A 16,473-nucleotide genomic window follows, 5' to 3' on the forward strand; every position below is an offset into this window, starting at 1 on the left:
TGAGAGGAAAACTGTGCAAATCAGAGGCGAGTCAGAAAGTTCTCCAGTCTACAGAAGTGGCTTTTTCCCTGTCAAACAGAAACAGAAACATGAAGTCTGTGGTGGAGGGGGGGTGCAGTGCAGTGAGCTGTGTGTGTGTGTGTGTGTGTGTGTGTGTTCAACACCAGGCAACACTGAACAGCACACACTCAGACACACAGCTGCTCTTCTTAATACACTGCACTGACCTAAATAAAACAGCATCCCTAACCTTTACTGTAACCAATTAATGCCTACAGTTGTTTAACACGTTCTCCTTTTAATTAAAGGCAACTGTGACCTTGCATCCTCCCATTCACACACACTTCTTCATTGATTTCTATTCATTTGGACAGCCTAAACCAGGAGTGTCAAACATACGGCCCGCGGGCCAGAACCGGCCCACCAGAGGGTCCAATCCGGATGAATTTGTGAAATACTATATTTTTCAGTTCCAGATACCCTTGACTAGATGTTATGTGAATGTGTAGTTCCACTGTGATCTGTAAGTTGTCATGCACATGTGTATCTGGCAAACGAAGGCATAGTATTGTTGAAATTGCAATTATTTTTCTCAAGAAATGTCATGTTGTTCATAATGTGTTTTGTAAAAAGATACTTCATTACATGTAAGACAATGGGAAAGATTTGGAGTTCTTGTTTGAAGGTTATTGTGCGGTTAAAATGAGTTTGACAACCATGGCCTAAACAAAGCATATGCTATACAATTCAATCCCTTAACACCCTAAACCAGTTCCTCAGAAAAGAGGTTCTGCCTAATTTGGACCAGATTTAGGTCTCCATGAGGACTATTGGTCCTGACAAGGACAGCATTTATTCCCAAAAAAATGAGCACTTTTCTAGTCTTGGTGACCACTCAAAGCTGCTTCACACCACAGGTTTGCCATTCACCCATTCACTCATACAGTGCATTCATATTCTATCACTCATCGTTCATACCCATTCACATGCTGCCGGCACAGCCGTCAGGGGCAGCGTGGGGTTAAGTGTCTTCCCCAAGGACACATCGGCACATAGCAGAGCTAGGAATCAAACCCACAACCTTCGAGTTAAAAGACAACTTGTTCTACCACTGAGCTACCTTCACCCAGAAAGGTCCTAAAGAGGTCACAAACACAAGAACACACACATGAACATGGTTATTCTTCTTTGGAGTCTGAATCAACTTCCATTCATATAGACAATCTCTAATCTTGGTTAGGTCCTCACAAATAGGACTGAAAGATTTGGTAAAAACATAATATATAATATCACTTGAACTACTGAAAATTGTTAACAGACCAATAATTAAAAAAATAAATAAAATTAAATTGCAACCTTTGTTTGACATTGTGATTTTGATTCGAAACTCATTAACTTTTCAGCTCTACTGACAAGGTCACTGTTTTTCTACCTGCAATTCCTAAAGAGGTAACAAAACCAAGCTCACACACAAGCACACACTGACACAATTCCACCCCCCCCCCCCCCCACTCTTGTATCCACTACGTGAGTGATACCCCAGGTGCCAGAACACAGCTGCCAAAAATGAACATTAAAACGGGGCTGAAAACACATTGATCTCTCAGTGATTTCAAGACAGGGGCAGGCAGTAATGAGGATGAGAGGGACCGAACGAGTCCCACGCGGCAGAAGACGGATCCCAGCCGTGACAGTGGTCGTCATGGTGCAGCCACGGGGCCAGAGCTGCTGTTCTTTCCACTCCTATAAATTGATACTCCTTGTCCATCTGTGTTTCCACTTCAGACACAGTGTGTGCGTAAGCAAGCACAGCCAAAGACTCAACTACGTGTCTTAAACCAGAGCAGTGTCATTTCTTCAACTGCAGACGCACACCTGGTAAAGGCTTTGTACTGAGAGGACTAAAGGGCAGAGTGTCATATGTGTTGGGGTGTTTTTTTTAGGTTGACATTCATTTGAAGTATCTCAAAATCTTCAATTCAAGACAAATTAAGCTTGTGGGTTTTTCACATCAGTTAGAAACTGATGTTTAATTGGGGCAGTGTGAACAGGAGGAATGATTACAGCAGACAGGAGCTGGTTCAGTATTCATATTCATGAACTATATGTGAAAAATTGCCAATCTTTTAACCATTTTTGTAGTGTCATGGGACAGAAGACTAATTTTAGGTTTAATATCTGACAAAAATAAGGTAAGTTGTGTGTTTTATTTTTGCTATAAAAGAGAAAACCATTGACCGATAACAACCTAAAAACAAACATGAACAATACTGTTCATAAATAAAAGGTATTTTTCTGTGTTTTCAGAAAAACATGCAGTAAATTACTGTTTTAAACTTTTTTTTTTTCCATCTAGAAATGAAAGGAAAAATCAACTTCACTCAATGAGTAGCTGATTTAACCTCCAGTCACGACACAACCAGCACTTTGCTGCCATCTACTGCTGCAACAAGGATAAGACAGGATCAAGTTCAACACCAGAGAAAACTTGACAAGTCTTAATAATATAGGTATATATTTATTCATACGTACATATTCATTTATAATCGGTTAATTGTAAAAAAAAAGAGAGAAAGGAGAAAAGAAAAAAAAAGGAAAAAGATTTACAGTAATTATGAACTACAGTCATTGTCAAATTTCTTTTTCTGCCGTCATATTTACCACAAACACACACACTTGTAGATTCATTCATTGCCCTCTCGATCCACAGCAGAGGAGCTCGACCCGCGTGTAAACTGGTGAACGTGTGACTGAAAGACACAGAGGTGTTTGATAATGTGAGGGAGAATAAATCTGGCGTCTTGCTTTGTAGAGCCTATAGTGTTTTGTACCACAAAGAGGCCGACGACCTCCCCCCCCGTCCCTCCTCCCCCTCCTCCTTATTTTAACAAATAAAAGCCTCAGAAGCAGTTTGAGCGTTACGACCTGTAATCCATTCAAACCGTATGTTGTGAGCTCCAACGGCTTCTTTCCCAGGTTAAGTGTCTTAACACCAAAGCACAAAGATGGAGTACGCGAGATACCTTCACCATTTTAATGCTTTGCTGTCAATCCAAACCGTAAACCCCCATTCAAACAAAGCAGATCAGGCTTCCAGTGTAATCCAGATTACACTGGATTCATCTCCGTTTGTATTGTCCAGGCCGTTAAATCGCAGACTTAAGAGAATCTGTAAGTCTTGTTTTTTTTTTTTTTCTGTCGTCTTAAAACCAGAACAGGGACATTTCAGGGTGATCCACATTCCACACTGGTCTACCTTGCTTTTAGTATTTTGGGCTTGGTGCATTATTTAAGGGTGGCTTTGGCAAAGCAAGCCTTGAGAATTAAAAAGAAGAGGAACGCACACTTATGGGAGAGAGAAATAAAAAAGAAGTGTTTCTGTGAAAGTGGCACACACACTGCCTGATCAGCCATCTCGAGGAAGCATTCAAGAAAGTGTAACCTACATCACACATACATACATGTCATCACCTCCTCCTCAATCTACATAAAAATATCCAACTCACATTTAACATTTATTACAATTGCACTGGTGCCAACACTCACCCACCCCCGCCCACGCCCCCTCCCCTCCCGCTCGGACATTTAGTAACAATAAACTCTTGATAAAAACACAAACCGGGAACTGGTAGAGGGTTCAAAACTCAACTCGGAGACACTGAACTCATGACTTCAAACACAAAAGCAGGCGCAATCCAAACCACACCAAAAACAGAAATGCAAAGAAAGAAGAAGAAAAGATCCAGAGGTCGTCAGAAGGGGAAAAAAAACGCAGTAAAAGACGCTAACAAAGAAATGGGAAGAACAGAGACAGAATAAAGCAGGTGCAAGTGCAGGAGGAAAATATTCCATAAGAAAAAGGCTTCAATACTTCATAGGGTGAGGGCTGAAGTCCATTATAGCCCTCTGGTGTCAGCGGGACAGAATTGTGCGCTCAGGATTCAGTCGACTTCCTCTTGCAGTGACTTGTCCGATCTGATCTCGCCGTCACCTCCAACGGCAACACTACCATTTCCAGACAGACAGTGGGGAGGTCAAAGGTGGCAGGACGTCACATGCTTGTCACTCTGTAGCCTGCAAGGCCTCATGGGAGTTGAGGAGTTGCTGCTGCTGCTGCCACACCGATGCCAGGGCATGTCATCTCAACGCTGCGCGTGGTTCACTACGTCCTCGTCGTCGGTAAACCGTCGCAGATGTGAAAAAAAAAACAAGAGCTAACTAAATGAAATCAAACTTGATGAAAATAGACATAATTCTGATTGTTTTCAGTTGGCTTTTTCTTTCCATTGTCCTGGTCCGACAGCATGGATTCCTGTAGTGATGTCTTTTTTTTCCTCTCTCTCTTCTATTTCGTCAAAAGAGCTTTCATCAACCAGCGTCGGTTCTTTCGTCAAACTCCAGATTGAGAACGTTCTGCTCTGCAAAGCTCCAGCACATTCTCACACGTACAAGCTTTTCCATAGTTTCCTCAGAAAGATCCGTCGACAGCAATCCCTGTCCAATCTCATGTCATTGCTGTCTGTTGGGTAGCTGGCTTCGACTCTAGGACTCAGTCCTCGTATATGTACAATTTGATTTAAAAAAAACTAGAGGTGTTACATGCAACATTTGGCATCTTCTCGAATCCCCACTTATGAGTCCCCAGTTTGTCTTATTTTTTTCCCCCTCGGTACATTGAAGCGTCTGATTGTAACACAGAGAGAGGTGAGGGTGCAGGTGTAGCAAGCTCAGTGGATGCATTCAAATGAAGACTTGTACATGTGTGTTGTCGAGAGATTAACATCTTTCTTTCTTTTTTTTTTTTTTTAAAGTGTCTCATCATTGCTTTACTGTAAGTGCAAATAGCTGCAAATATTCTTTTTTTTTTCTTTTTCTTTTTTAAATCACAAGACAGGCTTTCAGCTGCTTTATTGGTGGTGGTGGTGGGAGGGGGGGGCTGCGACTTCTTGAAATTAACAGTCTTACACAGATCTTACTCGAGTGCAGTTCCCAACCAGAGGTAGCAGTTAAGTGACCTTCAACACACGGGGGGAAGTGTGCGTGAGAGGTTAAATGGGCTCTTTCAGCCTTTTTCTTTTTTCTTTTGTGAATTCTCTCAAAGTGCTAAAGAAGTGAAGAGTCTGGCTGCTTGTCAACACTGGACAATCTTTTTTTTTTCCATTTAAAGATCTTGTCATGTAACAATTCTGTTTAAGTTGACTTGATGGTGATGGTGAGCATATTAGATTTTTACATAATCATGGTAATACTGGTTTGTCCACTGAACACAGCCCAGGAATGTTCCAACATTCGTCTAAGAGTTAATCTGTGTGTAAAGGTGTTTGTATATCGGCTTGTGTAAAAGGCTGTTGTTTTGTGTGTGCGTGCGTGCGTGCGTGTGTTTGGGAGAGTCAGGAATGTTTTGGGAAAAATTACCCAAGACCCTGTGGCGTTGTTTGGCTCTCTCCCTCTCTCTGCAGCTCCAAAAGGGGGACACACCAGCATGTAGTCTATGACTTGGGGTCGGCAGTTGGGAGGACAGTAGGTTCAAGGGTCAAGTGACGGGCTGTGGGGAGCTTGTAGGGGGAACGAGGACAGGGGTTGTTGTCTTTACATCATAGCAGGACACAGCAGCGGCAAAACCTCTGACGGCTGCCCCCGACGGAGGGAGGCGGAGTGACGGGAGCAAAGTATGCATGCACTTTGATGTTCGGAAGATGGGTCTGCGGTGAAAAGGAGAAGAAAAACAGATGGGAATGCATTAGTGGTTCACACACATTATGGGAAACCTGCATTAGGCAGTGGCTACGACACATAAATGACCGAACGTCGTAAACTTTGACACTTAAAGTTGACACAGTAAAGTTTCTGACATGTATGATTTATATGGCAATATAAGCCACTGAGGAGAGTTGCTGCTCAAGTAGAATTTGTTTTGATTTTTTGGTGTGTGGGAGAAGTCGTGACTCAAACATTGGAGTTTGATTCAGGGGAGAAAAAAAAAAGAAGAAAGATTGAATATATGACATCTCAGCGAGAGAGGATCAATCCCAACTCTCAGCGATGAAGTAAATTAAATAATAAAGTTTAACAGATGACTTCAACTCAGATAGTAACCCTTGTACCTTAGAATAAAAGGTCTCAAAGATTGTGCATCCAGTAAACATCTATGATTAGTGAGGAAACTATTTAGATTATATACGTTCTCAAGTTGAACTCACTTGAGACAAACGGTGTTTACAGTATGACTCCGTATGAATCCGTATGAATCACAGCTTGCTCACTGCCATTAGCCCACACAACTCACCCTTAGTCTCTTGATGCCAGCGCGGGTGATCTGCTGGCAGTCATAGAGCTCAATGCGATCCAGACTGTGGCAGGTCTTCAGGTGCTCCAGTGACGCGTCTGTGATCAGGGGGCAGTTGTCCAGCTCGATCACCTCCAGCCGATCATGAGCACAGGGGCCGCTGCCGAGATGTCTGATACCATCGTCGGTGATCAGCTCACAGTGTGATAGACTCTATGGTAACACATAATGATACCAGAGCAGGGGCTCTATTACTCAGCAAGCTTCCATGTGAAAGGCCACAAGGGGTTAAAAATGTGTGGAAGTGACAGGCACACACTCACTAGGACTTGCAAACGAGGGCAGTGGATCGACAGCTGGATGAGCGTCCCATCTGTGATCTGGCGTAAAGTTGAAAAGCAACACGTGTCATAACTGCAGACTACATGCAACAACAGTGGAAACACGGGTTCATTGTGGTTCTGTACTCACCTGCACACATTCTTCCAAATCCATTTTCTCAAGTTCATGACAATTCTGTAACAGAGACAAAAAAAGGGAAAACTGCATGAAGTTTAATGGACTTTAAATATTTGAATCTGTGTGTGTGTGTTTAGGAATGCAACAAAAACAGAAACCATACTCACCCTTGCTAATGTAGTGAAACCCACATCTGTTAGCTGAGAGCAGCGGGCTACTTCTAATATTCTGGAAGGAGAAAAGCAGAAGTAGAGAGTTGCAAAATGGCTGCATCACTTATAGTAAGTCACTCTCTGAGCACAGAGTCTAGACTGTGCTTTAATTTAATTAAATCGAGACTTGAAATATCTCTACTGCAGAGAGGTCAATTTATTTCTTTGATTCATTTATGATTTCCACTACTGCCTCTATATTAACGGCAAGAATCTTAAAATGCACATTTTGCTCTTTAGTCTAAGATTTACACAAAAAAAAAATCTACTTCATTCTAAAGTAAAATCAATTCTGTTCATGGTGGTTACTTGCTTTTTAAAACAAAGCAGCTTAGTCGGATGTCTTGATGAGTCTAGGAATTAACTAAAAAAAAAAATATAAAGTCATAGCTGGAATGTGTGTGTTTATGTGTCAACTTTTACCTGAGGCGGGGGCAGTTCTGTCCCAGTGCGTGAAGGATGGCATCTGTGATGTTGGCACAACCGGACACACACAGAGACTGCAGGCGGTGACAACCTCTGCAAATTGTGATCAGGCCCTCGTCTGTGATCTGCTGCTCACGGGAAGACAACACAGTCATCTTTATGTAGGCAGAGGGCCACCATGTTATACTTCCCACTATGCCTCCATCACTCCTGATGAAAATCCATCACCACAGACACAAAACAAACTGCTAAGTTGAGGAACACAAAGAGTTGTGTGGAGCGGAGAGGCTAAATCAATATTGTGTGAACTCATTTGACAATGGTTTGAATGTAAGACATTAATTACTATGTAAAAATCACACACTACAGCTTTAACCCTTTAACCCTTTAAGACCTAACGTATCGCAGACGACACGTTTGCGCAAGCGCACTTTGCATCACCGTAGATACGTGACGGTTTGTGCTATTGGAAAAATGCCAACGGTTTCTGAAAGCTGAGACGTTGCACGTCAAAGCTAACGTGTGCTTATTACGGTTATTTCACTCACAGTGTTGCAGGAAGCCTGTAACGCCTGTACATAATTTTTGGCCTGTTTTTGGACATTGAAACAAAACTCAAACAAGTATTACTTTCAATATGTTTTACACTGCTCACATTTCAAATTTAACATGCAGAACCTGGGGTTTGTGTACAACTATATTGTTTTTTAAATTATTAATATACTCGTCTAACATGTAGTAAATTGTAAATAACTGATATTGAAAGTTATTCTAGAAAAATAGTCACAGGAGATTTTCTGGTTTAACTTTTATGGTTAAAATAAGCAAAAAGTCCAGACAGACATTTTGAGATTTAGGTAATTAAAGGGTTATGGAAAGACTTTCGTCGACAAACATATATGGATTGGTTGAGCAGGCTTCACAGACCACTGGCTATTTGAGTCCACAACGTGTACTTGGTGACCATAACCTGCTCCACCGAGCTGTGTTCTATAAAATTTAACTTCTTTTAACAGAGCATTGAAACACTGACAGTTAATGTTGTCTTCTAGCACCGACAACTGTACTTACTGAACATGTCTGCAAGTTGAGTGTGACAAGCTCTGGACAATGGGCCCCAATATGTTTCAAAGCCTCATCTTCTAGCTGTGAAAGAAATGAAATCAGAGGAAAGACTGCAGTCATGTGAATTCACAGAACTACACAGTACACTCACTATTGTATTGCAATAACCATGAAGCTGAGTTAAAACCTCAGAGCGAATACTGCATGTCCTGATTTTCTTTAGCGATTAAATGAATGATTTGTGACATATTCAAAGAAATACAAGGTTCACAGTGACTGTGAATAAAGCAGGATAGAACTAAAGCTTTTACATTTGTTGTAAACTGTGAGTGTTACGTCTTTCCTCAGAAATGTGTGCTGCAAAACAGGAAGTCGTGTAGTTCATGTTGGGTCATGTATTTTATGTTTGTGGTTAGAGTTTGTGCAGTGCATCAATTCTTTCTAAAAAAGACCTTGATGATCAGGCTTGTGTTATCCACCATGACAAAATCGGCCTCACAATTTGTCAAATTCATAATAAACATGTTTGCATCTTCGGGCTCTGGTTTTACATTTCCAGCCATACCTGTGTGCAACCTTTTAGAAAAAGGCCCTTGAGTCCAGGACAGGAGCGCACAAGGGCCTGGATGCCATCCTTGGTGATCTGATCACACCAAGAGATGTTGAGCTGCTCAAGCAGGGGACAGCCCTCACTGAAAGATGGGGGGGAAAAGAAATTCACAGGTAAATCACAAGAGCAAACTCCACTTCCAGAGAACTTTCTGGAGCTGTATAGACCTTCACCTGCTTATAACCATCTTTCAAAAGCATGACAGAATTAATCCTGATCTATTATGATGTTGCTGAGATACATGCATCTGAATGCTAAATTTAAATTGCTGCCAAATCTGTAATCTGGATCAGCAATTAGTGTGGGATTAGATTGTCTGGTCCTGCATACACATACCAAATTTTGTTAGAATCCGATGAGTTTTGACTGAGATTTTTGCCCATTATAAGGTTTTTTCTTTAAAATTATTATTGTGCGACGCCATCAGTGAGTAGATTCTTATATTCATTTAATGGGAACATACTTGGGCGATGGTTAAGTCAACAACTGTAGACAGGAAGTTGCTAACAAAAGGACAAACGTACGTAATAATCCCAGGCAATGTAAGAAAGGGTTGAAACCTTAAACTCTGTCTCTCTCTAAACCTACATCCCCTTTAGTGGTGTGGCAATACCAGCAACTTCCCTTACCATATTGTAACGTCAAGGGAAGCGATCAGTCTGAGGCCACTGAACTATAATAGGAACATACGTCACAGTGGTGAACCTACACACCTGAGAGCCTTGAGTGACAGGTTGGTGATTGAGGTACAGGAGGCAAGATCCAGGTGCTTCAGCTTTGGACAGAACTTACTCAGACTATTACACGTGCTGCAGAGGAGAAAAGACAGTGTTTTAAAAATGAGAAACTGCATCACGATTCATCAGCACTCGGTAGACACACACCTGTCAGTGATCTTGGTGCAGCCATTCAGACTGAGCAACTCAATATTCCTGCAGTTCTGTGAAAATGTCCTAAAGTAAAAAAAAACAAAAAAAAACATTAATTTGATGACTGTCAGAAAGAATGTTAAGATAAGACCTTGCCAAACCCACCTCAGGGCACTGTCACCCACACCCAGACATCCTCGCAGGCTCAGCTTCCGAAGAAACCCGCCACATCTCTTGGAGATGTTCTCCACCACCCGGCCCTGCAACAAAAACAATCCACTCAGCCTGCTGTGTGCGTTGCTACACCTCAATTTACAGAGATTTGATTAATCATGGAGCATAAAGTTAAGGTACACAGAGACTTAAATTGTGAGTAAAGAGTGAGATGGATGGATGGTAGGATCAGGCGTGCTCACCTCAATGTCCCTCTGAAAGTCAAAGAGGTCAATCCGTTGCCAGTTGCTGCCGTCCAAAGCCAAAACATTCCACGACTGAAAGCGAGAGGGCAGAAAGAGACATTTAGCATCACCTTTTTGTTGTCGTTTCCCCAAACTTACGGTATAGACCAACGGAACATGCGCACACTACAAAATACCAAACACAAATATACACACACACTTTGTGAACACAGACTCACCCGTGAGACCTGGGCACAGCGACAGAGTGTCACCACATCCAGAAAGGAGAAGATTCTGGAAGACAGACAGGGATGGTTTAGAGAGCCTGATCCCCCGCTGCCACAAACTTTCTCCTTACACCAAACTCTGCCGTTCAACTCCACAACCCTGCTTGTCTGCTTCCACTCACAGCACAGGGGTGTGGCTAAATCAGTTAAAATTGCCAGCAGGATAGATGCGTTTACCCGGTTAGGGGTAACATGGGGAAAATAAACGATAAAGATTTTTCTGACAGATAATGTAGTTGTGATTTGAAGTCAATATTCATGGCAAGACTGAGGACTTGTGCTGTATAGATCACATTTTCAAGCAGCATATATTAGATGAATGAAATGAGAGGAATTCAAATTGCAATCTTGGTCTGTAAACAATGAATATTTCAACCCTAGTTTTCAGGATAAACATGTTTATTCAAAGAGAGCTCCGGCTTCTAATGCACAGAGCCAGGGACTTAATACAGGAACCTACAATGCAGCAAAAACTGTGATAGGTTTAAAGCAAGGATGCTGTGGGTCGCTGTGTATCTTGCCAGCCTCACAAATCAGGGCAGAGAACCATCAGCCGCAGCACAGGCAGCTTGGCCGGTCAGGCTGAGGCTTGAGTTATGGCCTTCTTATTCTGTTTGCTCAGGTTCTCTTAAGCCTTTGTCTGAAAGCTATCAGCAACATTTTGTAATACAGATTTAGGACTGGGGTGGGGAGTAGTGAACGGTGGGGAAGGAAGAAAAATTGGCCGTTTGATGATTAGTTTAGTTGCAATGTTTCTGAAGAAGTTAGTTTGCATGCAGTTTGTGTGTACATGTAAGTGTGAGACTGTACAAGGAGGATAGTAGTGTAAACCAAGTTGTGCTCTAGTGTATGCTCTGATGAGTTGGAGCAAAGTCAGGGAGGGGAGTGTGATGCACTCAGCGTGCCACTTCTTTTTTTTTCCCCACAAAAAACAGCTGCATTTCAAAATGTCACTCACCGTAGCAACAGCTCCTTGGGCAGCTTCTTATTGATTACTGCCTCGTCACTGTTTGTGAACATCTGAAACAAAGCCGAGAGTAATGTTAGCTCCATATCAGCATGGCTGAGTGCCCGTCCATCCACTCGCCTCACTCAAGGACGGCCCCGACACGTAAGCAAGGATAAATGATAGTAATCTCATTAGCCGAGATAGACTCAATGTCAAGCCTTGAAAAACCCTGATGGTGACAAAAGATAAAGCAGCACAGGAGACGTGATGTTATGTGTTTTAAAGAAAAATGGCAGTATAGAACTGAGGTGTTGACTACAGAGCTGTAATGACCTCTGCTTTCTGCATTCACATTCCATCCTTACTTAGCGTTATTCACACACACTAAATCGGTATGTAACTTTACCTCAGTTACACTTTTATCTTTTGTGACTTTCAGACGAATCGCTCCGGTCCTTACAAGCAACTAATGGATTTCCTCACAAATAATCACATCTGCACGCACACAAATTATAGCCTTTCACCCGCAGCAAAGGCCACTAAACAGAAGACACAACAAATTAGCATTTATTACTCCGAAACGTGCACACACATTTACTAAGGACTCTGCAGGGTTCCCATAATTTGTGCTAAATTGTACTCTGCTAGACTGTTAAATACAAGACGCTGCAGTTGAGACAATGATGTTTGTTGGGGAGCATCCACTCAGCCACAGCAAAGAGAATGAAGCAACATCTGGCACAATCCTTCTCCCCCACAGAATTAAAAAAGATAAATCCAAACCATGGACAGGGTAATTGAGGGGTGGGGACTTTGGTGTGTAAATAAAAAAAAAGTGCAGGAAGGCACGTTATTTACAAGAGACAAACATCTGTGACAAAATCAACAAGGAATTTTTTAAGTCCTTTATGTGTGCACTTGCTTACGGCACCAAGAATAAATTAAAGGTTTAATTGTTGTATTTAGACAAAAGAGAAATATTGAAAACGATGTGCTATTTTGAATTATGGGTGTCTCTCCTAAAACCCTTTTTTCACAACTGCTAGATTGTAAGGGACTTGCACACTGGGGCAATCGTATTCATCAGTTTCAAAGAAAACCAAGTGTCAGGCTTGCCTGTTGAATCTATTGACTGCATCTTTAAAATTCCAGTCGACTAAACATACAAACTCCCCATAAATGTGTGCAGCTGTCGATGCAGGGATCACAGGTAATGCAAAAAGCTGAGAGAATGAATAGAGAATGTTTTTTTTCCATTTGTAGTTGGGGCTAAATCGACTCTGACAGCTCCCTGTCCACCACCAAACAATTTTCAAAGAACCAGATGGTCATCAAGCATAAATGGTCCCCCTTTTGTGATATAACGCAAAAGAAATCTGATGCAGCATCAAAACGAGCATTATGTTTTCTTTAGTGGTCAGCTACAGCTGGAGGTAAAATGCTTGATAAGCTGTAAATCCCAGCTACTGATATCTGTACAGCAAAACAAAGTGCCATAATATTTCTTTTTGTCATTTCCTGAAAAGACCCCAACCCTGTCTGGAGATTATTTAGATTTGTTTGAAACTAAGTTGAAATTGAATACAGTCCCAACGTGGGCTAAGATGTGCAGTTTATCTTCCACCAAATCTGTAAAGAAAAAAACAATAGCTCCATGAAATCCCCAGGAGAAAAGCTGCCCGCAATAACCAGATTGTTTTGTTGCTTACTATTTAAAAAGACTCTTCAACAACTCCCACATCGACACACACATGTATCCAAAATGTAGAGGTTGTGTGAATCATAAAGAAGTTATTACTCATTACTATCTATAAAGTTTGTTGAAGCAGAAGATAAAAATAATTGGCTTTAATGTTGCCTTCTCCGTGACTGCTACAGTGTTTTGTTAGGAGCTGGTGTACAATGTTCAGTATCCACTGCAGAACAGTGAAGTCGGACAGGACATGAAAGGAAATATGTAGCCAAAGACTTTCAAAGTAAAACGCTTCACTTGTAGAATAGCAACTGAACAGTTCAATGGGCAAAAAGTAATCCTCAGTAATCGGATTTCAGCAACTGTTATACAATTAATGTGTGATAAATGTATTAGTCATAGGATTCAAAGAGTTTATTGTCATGTGTACAGTAAGAAAACACGTTTCTCTGTGCAATAAGAATCTTTCTTTACTGTCCAAACAAATGCCGACTTAAAAGTAAAAAGAAATAGATAAATAGTTCAAATAGATAAAGTAATAAAAGATCACACAATAAAGGCAGTATAACAAGAAAATAAAAAGGAAATAGACATCTGTTACAAATCTGCATCTTACAGAGCTCAGGACAAAATTTGGTTGGACAAACATGTTTTGTCCAACACTTTGGGGGATTTAATAATAACAAATGATAATACAAATAATTTTAATTTGTTTTAATAAACATTTATAATACAACACTGCATCTTACATTTGCATTTTGTGTAATAATGTGAAAGGTGGATTTGGTTATTTAAAAAAAAAAAAAAAAAAACATATTATTGTCTTACTGGTTTTACATTCAGTTTTTTATTTTATTTTTTATATTGCTTTTAGTTTACATTTTTTCATATCCTGTCTGTTTTATGTATGCGATATTGTTTTTAAATGTGCTACAGAAATAAATTTGGATTGAATTGGATAAACTTTGTCAACTAATTATGGAAAGGGAAAAAATCGGATCATTCATCAAGTGTCTGGAAGCACAAATGTATATAAGTAAGTGAGCAAATGAGCAGAAATCACCTCGATTAATCGCCCAACAACATGAAAAACGATATTGAGCTTTTACTTTGAAGTCAAAAGCGGTTGTTCTCTGTTGTCCCAGCTTCCGTGAACTTCTCACAGCAGCTTCACCGCAGCTGTCGGGCCAGAAGGTAACGGCCTGAATCTTCTGAGTCGTCAGCTGTCGCACCGTTAAAAATAAATAAAACCACACACAAATCCCACACTAGCTGAGGGGGGATTAAACCCCGGGCGACACGGGGCCAATGTCACCGGCGTGGTGCATAACGTTTCTGTATGATTATTGCTTTGTTCTGATCCCAACGATATGCCGCTACGCTTGCGTGGCTGCGACACAAAAGTTTATGGTAAATGCTTCAGAACAACAACCAGCACCACCACACTGCAGCCCGTGTGTGTGTGCGTGTGTGTGAACAGGTGGTCCTTGTGCCAGCAGCGTAGTTGTTGTGTCGTTACTACTACATATGTGGCAGATGATTGAGGCCTGTTTGTTGATATAGTTGTGCTAATACAGCGTGCGTGTAGCAGCAGTCACAACCCCGAGGCCCCCACATCCGCAACGGCCACGGACACGCACAGCACTCCGGCTCAACCCAACACAAGTGGCCCACGAATCACTCCAGTTCAGATATAAACACGTCTGTGAAAACCAGTTTCGTGAGAAAAGCGAGTCGTTGTTTTTCTGCTGGAACGTGTATCAGTGAGGTGCAGAGCTGCCCTCGGTGTGCTCCAGCGTAGCCTCATTGTCTTTGTTTTGACGGCGCAGAGGGGAACGCAGACATTTTAGGAGACATTTTCTTTTGTTAAAACGAATTAACTAATGTACCAAACAGCACTAGAGGCTAAGTGAGGGGATACAGCGGGTGGTGTCCTCAGAGAAGTGACATGCCAGGCCTCGGCTGTGAGCTGCTGCTGCTTTGTCGAACAAAACAACAAGCGTTTGACCTAAACCCAGACACCACTGACTGCGGAAGCTGCATCACCATAAACGCAATTTTAACAACGAATACAGCGACACACACCACGTACGTGCTCGTGCAACTGTTAGTAACAACAACTACACTGTGCGTCAATGACTGTCAGTTGATATCATGAGCAAACTTACCTCAAACCGGCTCCGGGAGACACCATTTACCTCCTTCCCCATGTCGGACGCTCGCTGGCGCTCACCGACTCAATGAACTCGATGTACGCGCAGTAAAGTGCGGATACGGACCCTTTTCCTGCCGACTCCCCTCCACGACTATCATGCTACCGTTCTCCCGGTAGCTCGCGGGGCTGCTGTGCCGCTGCGTTTTCCACCCCAACGACAAGAGCTCCAGACAGTTCCTGATAAAATATGGGGCTATGAGCTACAGACACCAGCCAACCAATGAGCCTGTTCTCCTCTGCTCGGTTTGTCCTCACCTCCTCCGCCCCCTGTACAGCTTTCCATCCATCCACACAAAAAGCCCGACAGGGATAAAAGCACCTGGCTGTACTGAAATGGAGCCAAACTCACATAGAAACAATACGTATAATGTATATTTTAAGGGTTTAATTAAATGCATCGAGGACGCTGTCTTTTAAGCTCACAGCGCAAGCGCGAGTTGAAAGATAAATAAACCAGACGTGTGATGTTGACATTTCCGTAGCTTTATAATGTATTCATGTAATGCAAAGTTATCTCGGATAGGAAAGTAAATGATTCTAATGAATACATGATACTGAGTTATTTTCATGAACGCTGTATAATATTAGCGTTGTTATGATTTGTCATGGCAAACTTAGATTATAGAAACGTCCACAGAATCACAGAGGTTGGTGTTTTTGTTGCACATTGACCGTTTCAACTGTTTATTAACTCACTCAACCCTGTTGTTATTGCTGCAGGAGATACTACTTCCTTGTTTCAGGTTGGCCACGCCTTAGGCGGACAGCAAAGCCAATCAGCATCCAGGGCTGCACACGTCACGCCGCGTCGTCATACCGGGAACACGCACATGACAACAGTTGGGTCCGTTTTTATTTGATACATCTGTAAATCATGATGTCAAAATTTCACATTCATTGTTGTAAATTCTCTAGTAAAAAAACCCACAAACCTCACTGCTTTTAATAACGGATTTAAGCAATACACTATTTCAATTAAATATAAGAAAGATTAAGAAAGCTCC

The 16,473-nt window shown here is 41.8% G+C and overlaps 1 protein-coding gene across 2 annotated transcripts; it reads right to left on the reverse strand.

The window, feature by feature from the left end:
- Nucleotides 1-2,498: 2,498 nt before the first annotated feature.
- fbxl20 (F-box and leucine-rich repeat protein 20) lies at nt 2,499-15,844 on the reverse strand. 2 transcript variants are annotated; one of them, XM_058653961.1, is made up of 16 exons: nt 15,725-15,844; nt 15,423-15,646; nt 11,571-11,632; nt 10,565-10,619; nt 10,344-10,418; nt 10,093-10,187; nt 9,943-10,011; nt 9,772-9,867; nt 9,014-9,140; nt 8,455-8,529; nt 7,381-7,511; nt 6,913-6,973; nt 6,758-6,802; nt 6,610-6,666; nt 6,287-6,499; nt 2,499-5,702 (listed from the first exon to the last, which is right to left on the reverse strand). In XM_058653961.1, exons 2-16 carry the CDS (start codon nt 15,462-15,464, stop codon nt 5,595-5,597), a joined length of 1,311 nt encoding a protein of 436 aa, XP_058509944.1. In that variant the 5' UTR covers nt 15,465-15,646; nt 15,725-15,844; the 3' UTR covers nt 2,499-5,594. The 2 variants fall into 2 exon arrangements, with proteins under 2 accessions (XP_058509944.1, XP_058509943.1); XM_058653960.1 differs by having other exon boundaries at nt 15,423-15,796.
- Nucleotides 15,845-16,473: the final 629 nt, after the last annotated feature.

This window comes from Solea solea, chromosome 16, assembly GCF_958295425.1.
Source record: "Solea solea chromosome 16, fSolSol10.1, whole genome shotgun sequence".
NCBI classification, from domain to species: Eukaryota; Metazoa; Chordata; class Actinopteri; order Pleuronectiformes; family Soleidae; genus Solea; species Solea solea.